Raw genomic sequence first — 5,772 nt, 5'->3', positions numbered from 1 at the left:
CTGATTTTTAACTGTCGTCTTCCACCTGTAAGGAGGACGAGGAGAAACCGAGCCTGGACGACGACGACGACGACGTCCTGCTGGAGGATGACCTGGAGGCCGGGTACGAGGCTGAGGAGGACGAGGAGAACGAGGAGCTCTACGATGAAGATGAGGACGATGAAGAGGAGGAGGAAGAGGAAGAGGAGGCCAAAGAGAGCACTAAGATGAAGATCCTGARGATGGTGGCGGAGGTTGCTTCCAAAGTGAAGGAGATCATTGGGAACCTGATCACCACAGCAGGGAAAGTGGTGGTCACCATCCTGCTGGGCATGACAGGTGAAACTCTTTCTGGTGCTTTCCAGTTTAGGACTGCAGCCAGCAATCACTTTAGTAATCCATTATTCTATCAATTATTCTGACGATTAATCAATCTGAAGAAAAATTGGCACATTCTGCAGATTTTCCATTTAACCACTTAACCTTTTYTATACAACATCAGAAGTTCCTTTTTTAAATAAGAAAACAAACATTGCCTAAAATGTCCCAACAAAGCTTCCCTTCAGTGAATTTGAAGCAGGTGAAGCTAAAACTGTGGAGGAGTTTTGAGTAAAACACTTTTACAGACAAAGATATTTTTGTCTTAAATGCAAAATTTACATATATTTTGTAAGTGTCAGCTAAATTACACCCTTTTTTGAGTTGACGATTATTTCAACAATCGATTAATCTGATTAATCTGATTAATCCGATTAATCTGATTAATCCGATTAATTTGATTAATCCGATAAATCGTCTCAGCCCTTTTCCAGTTTATGGTGGAAAATAATTGGAAATATCAAACTTTTCATTAGATGGTGGTTTTATAACAGAAATGTTGAATAGCATATTATAAAGCAAAGCATCTGTTCATCTGCTTAATAATAAATAATGACACTAAAAACACTTTTATTTCACTTACAGTCTAAATATTGACTGATTATGGTAAATATGATTATCATATAAATTGTTTGGATGTATTTTCAGTCAAACGTCCCTGTGTTATAGGAAAAAGAAAAACTGAGATTGACAGTTTAAATACGTGAAATAATCAAATCTATTTTTAAATAAAAGTTTTCTTTAAAAGAAAATTTCATTATTTAAAAATATACCTTTTAAATCATTTAAACAGTAGGTTTAATTATTTCATGTGACATTTAATTACTTAATTGCACATATTATAATAACTTTATATTTCATTTTTTATGTATTTACTTATTTGTTGGTGTTTTAATAATTTAATGATACATTTAATGAATTAAATTACACAAATATATTATATGGCATATATATTTATATATATWTWTTWTTTTTATTTTGTCACCCACAGCYCTCCTTAACGAATGAGCTGATCCAATAAGAAGTCTATAAAGCAATGCAGCAATGTTACACAGTAATATAGAGAAAATGGAGAAGTTAGTTTTAACATGACCATATGAATGTTTGACTCACTCACACCAAAGTTTATGAATAAATGCTTTAAAATAAGARAGAGCTCTAGTGACACTTATACATTCAATATCTTGGGGAAAATGTTGCATAAAAAGACTGTCGCTGATGCTGAAAGGATCAAGAATTAAATTTATTCATGCACAGCACATCTCTGTGCTATAAAACAAGCCTCATAAGCGTCAAACAGGCCAGAACATGTAAGATGGCCGTCAGAGAGCCGTTAATTTGAGGCACGAGTGGAGAACCGAGTCAATGTTCTGTTGAGGAACYGAGTTGGCATCCAACACTGAGAGTGCTATCACAGCTCTTTTAATCTTTAGATGCATTGTACAAACACTAATACTTCTTAGAACCACAAACATCTGCATATTTTATTGGTATTTTATGTGACTGATCAACACAAAAAGAAAGAAAATGGAAATTGTTTCAAGGTTTTCTAAATTTTACTAAAAATTTGAAAAGCGTGGCTTGCATTTTTAATCTGTCCCATTCACTCTCACACTTTAAATACAGTACAGTAAAAAGTATCTGTCTTCAGACGTCACCTAATTCATGAACCAAGTCCTTCACTGTGTATTTTAATAGTATACATGCAGTAAAAGAGKAACAGCTTCTTAAAGAGACAGAAGCCAATTTAAAGTCTTTAAATTGCATAGTCAAATGTCTTTTATGTCATTTTTTAAAGRGGACGTATCGTGCAAATTCACATTTTGCACATTTTAGTATTTTTGATTTGGTCTCTACTGCTTCTAAAAATAGCCCAACTGCTTTAAAAACCAACAACCAGCCACTGTTTGGAATTAGATTCATGTTTTTGTGGTGTTTGGAAAAATGAGTTGTTTCAAAAACCTGTGGAATGTAATGTCACAAATCAGCAGACACCGACTGTTGCCTAGCAACCTCAGAAGCCMRGCCCGTTTCCTAGCAACCCAAGCAGAGCTCCAGCACATTTGCTCCAGCGCTGTATGTGCTGTACAATGGCTGCTGGAAACGACAATTGTCTTGTTGTTGACCTATCATCCATAAACCACTTGCTGTGTTCTTGCTTGTTGTGCATGAGGCTCCACTTCTGCTTTTCAAAGATGTACAGTTGTAAAATTGTTCATCTGTTTGCAGCTATTTTCCTGTGCGGGTGTAAACGTTGAGTTTGGGGCGTGGCCAGGAGCATCTTATTTAGATATAGAGTGTCAGGAGGTTCTAAAACAGCTGAAAGAAGTTCAAAACAGGCAGAACTGAACAAACTAAAATCTCATTAGCTAACAATGATTTTGTGCAAAAAAATGTAGACCGTAATCTTATCTTAAYCTGTTCAAAGAGGAATAATAGGTCACATTTAAGAAATAAGTTCCATAAATGTGAACTATTATGAAYTTTGCTGACTCAAAAAGGTGTTTTTTYTTKAACTAAGCTGCTGCTTCTTTTTGTTTTTCTGTGTTTACAGGGATCATGCTGCCTTCGCTGACATCTTTTGTTTACTTCTCCATCTTCCTGTTCCTGTGTACCTGGTGGTCTCTCTGCCGGACCTTCAACACCCTCATCTTCAGCTGCATGTGCGTCCTGATGGCCATCTTCAGCGCCGGACACCTCTTGGTGCTCTACCTCTACCAGTTCCAGTTTTTCCAGGAGTCCATCTTCCCAGACGACAACTACATCAGGTCAGAAGCTAATCAGTAGTTTTATTTAAAGATGATGCTTTTTCCTGGCATAAAAAGTGGAGTATGGAGACACGGCGACATTTATTTCACCAGGTTTGTTTGAGTGTCAATAAATATTTGCTCTTGTTGTAAACAGGAAGGTAAAAAGAACTGGTAAATAGTGAAATGTATACCCAATAAAATGTCTTCTGCTAGTGGGTTCTGATTCAGTTTCTTGGCTAAGATTGTGTTAACAAGACAAGGATGTTGACTTTGGTTTGCAAGAGCTCACAGAAATACCTGTAACTAAATATCACCTGTAACTTGGAGAAAATGCCTTGAAATAATAATGTGCCAGTGAAACTAGTACTTTTTCACCAATATTAAGAAATTATTTATTTTAAAAAAGCTCACATTTCTTGCTGAAAAGTTACTTGTAAGTTAGTTTTGTCTTATTTCTACTGTTCCGAGATATTTGCACCTGAATTAAGACCAGAAATCCTTGGTGATATTTTGTTTTTGCAGTGTATGTCGTGTCTTATTTTGAAAAGGAAAAGATGAATTACTGCACACATTTGACTCAGAGATGTTGGAGAAGGAATACAAGTTTAGAGACTCATCAAGAAGGGACTTATGATCTATTAATTACTAATTACTAATTACTAATTAAAATCTTCCTATAACTTATGATCATAAAAAAATAAAAAAAATTTAAATAACTCTTTAATGCCGTTTTCCATAATATTTCTGTTTTTAAACCAAAGAAATTTCTGCTGAAACCTGGACCAAAATTTGTGAACACAATTTCTTTTATGGCACTATGATGCTCATGTAACTCAGTGGGGTAAATGTTATTTGTTAAAAAATGTAAAATATTATAGGTTAGAAATTTGAATTCTGTGAAAATAGAAAACTGTATGCCGAGCTGTGATGTTTAATACATGTTACTTACTATAGATGCAGCATAAATTTCAAGGCTCAGCTTTATTGAGCAGTTGAATGAATTTTTATTGATTACAAGCACATCAAAGCAAAGCATAGTTAGCAGTCTGCTGTTCATTTACGATTAATTCATTCTGATTGATTAAAATGTCAAATATCTTTGGGAATGAAGGATTTAACACTTGGCAGTCTCTAACTGAAAATGCCGAACTGTGTTTGTTGCTTCAATAGAATCCTAAAATTATACATTTGCTCAAAAAGTCTCAATATGTGTGCAATATGCTCGTCTCAGGTCCAGTAGGTTCACGACAGACACACTCGGGTATTTATTTTAAAAAAGAGGAAATCAAGTTGGCAGCTTCTGCCCCTATTCATTAAATAAAATACAATAAATAACCCTAAACAAACTACAAAGCAATAACTCTCAATGAGCAGTTRGCAGCTGTTAGCATTTGTAAGATTAAACGTAGCTAAAATGGACAGCATTTATAATAATAACAGTTAAAAACATATTCAAAACGTAGCACAATTATTAACAAAACACTGTATATTAAATTTGTCTAATATATGTGTTAAAACATAATATTTGTAAAGAAAACACAGAGCTGATCCTAATGCAAACCACAGTTACCGACGGCAACAGAAAAAAAGGGGGCGGAGCTGCCAGTTACTGGATGCTATGGTAACCACCAACTGCCAACAGCMGCRTAACAGAACTGAACACACCAATAAATGTCTGGAGAAACAACTTCTGGGTAAAATAAAGTAAATTTAAAGAATGAATAAACACATTTTGACAAACTTCACATTGATATGTTAAAGTAAAACCCTGTTGCATGTTCTTCAGTGAAAAAGAGCTAATAAATGTTTCAGCGAACTGTAAATACAGAAAAATATAAACAAGCAACAAAAAATAGTGATTGAAATAAAAAGTTATTGTTTTTTGTTTTGTTTTAGTTTTTTGTGTTCTTTAAATGGTTTAGAGCTCCAATCAGTTTATTTGTGATAATCTCCAGCATCACTGTTGCTGTTCTGGTGTCTGTGGCTTTCCAAGGTTTTTATTGATCCGATTCGTTCCCATATGAGAGCTGCTGCTGTGTGAGAGGATCAAAGCTATTTACAGCGATGTTTAGCTAAAAACCGCCTAGAGCAAACACAGATTCCTCCTAAATCCCTCTGTTGATGGCAGATAAACTGTTTGTTTTTGCTTTGAATGAACAACATCCTCATTTGCTGAAGGAGAAACTCCTYGTGTTATCAGTGTTGACATTTAACAGTGAGAAATGTCTAAACTCATAGAAAACTGATGGGATTSTTGTCGTTTTGTAATATTTCAAGATTATTTCAACCAGAACAATATGCGAACTGAGGCTGCAACTGACAATTATTTCAATAATTGATTATTCTGGCGATTGATCGGATAAAAAAAAATTGYGATATTCCTCAGATTTTTTATTTGACCACTTAAACCTTTGTACACTGTATTAGGAATACATGAAAACATGCAAAAAAAATAATTCCAGCCTTTTTAAAATAAAAATAAACATTTTATTGCCTAAAATGCAACAACATAGAATATCTTCCTTTAATGAACACTTGATTATTTATAGTAAAGAATGAATTTGCCGCTAAAAAACAGTTCTAACGTCGACGTGTGAAAACTTTCCAGCTCTTTCTGCTTGACGTAACATCAAAACAGCATAGAGCTGATCTACTGATTATTAGG

The 5,772-nt window shown here is 34.5% G+C and overlaps 1 protein-coding gene across 5 annotated transcripts in view; it reads left to right on the top strand.

The window, feature by feature from the left end:
• The window catches only part of piezo2b (piezo-type mechanosensitive ion channel component 2b), a 124,023-nt gene that overhangs the window by 49,502 nt on the left and 68,749 nt on the right, over positions 1-5,772 (top strand). For all 5 annotated transcript variants that reach the window (XM_008434600.2, XM_008434601.2, XM_008434602.2 and 2 more), the window contains exons 6-7: positions 33-318; positions 2,912-3,125. In XM_008434600.2, coding sequence (XP_008432822.1) covers positions 33-318; positions 2,912-3,125 — 500 coding nt within the window. The remainder of the gene's footprint in view (positions 1-32; positions 319-2,911; positions 3,126-5,772) is intronic.

Source organism: Poecilia reticulata, linkage group LG17 (genome assembly GCF_000633615.1).
Source record: "Poecilia reticulata strain Guanapo linkage group LG17, Guppy_female_1.0+MT, whole genome shotgun sequence".
Lineage (NCBI taxonomy): Eukaryota > Metazoa > Chordata > Actinopteri > Cyprinodontiformes > Poeciliidae > Poecilia > Poecilia reticulata.
The sequence above is the reverse complement of the archived record's forward strand: the minus strand, read 5'-3'. Positions and strand labels throughout refer to the sequence as shown.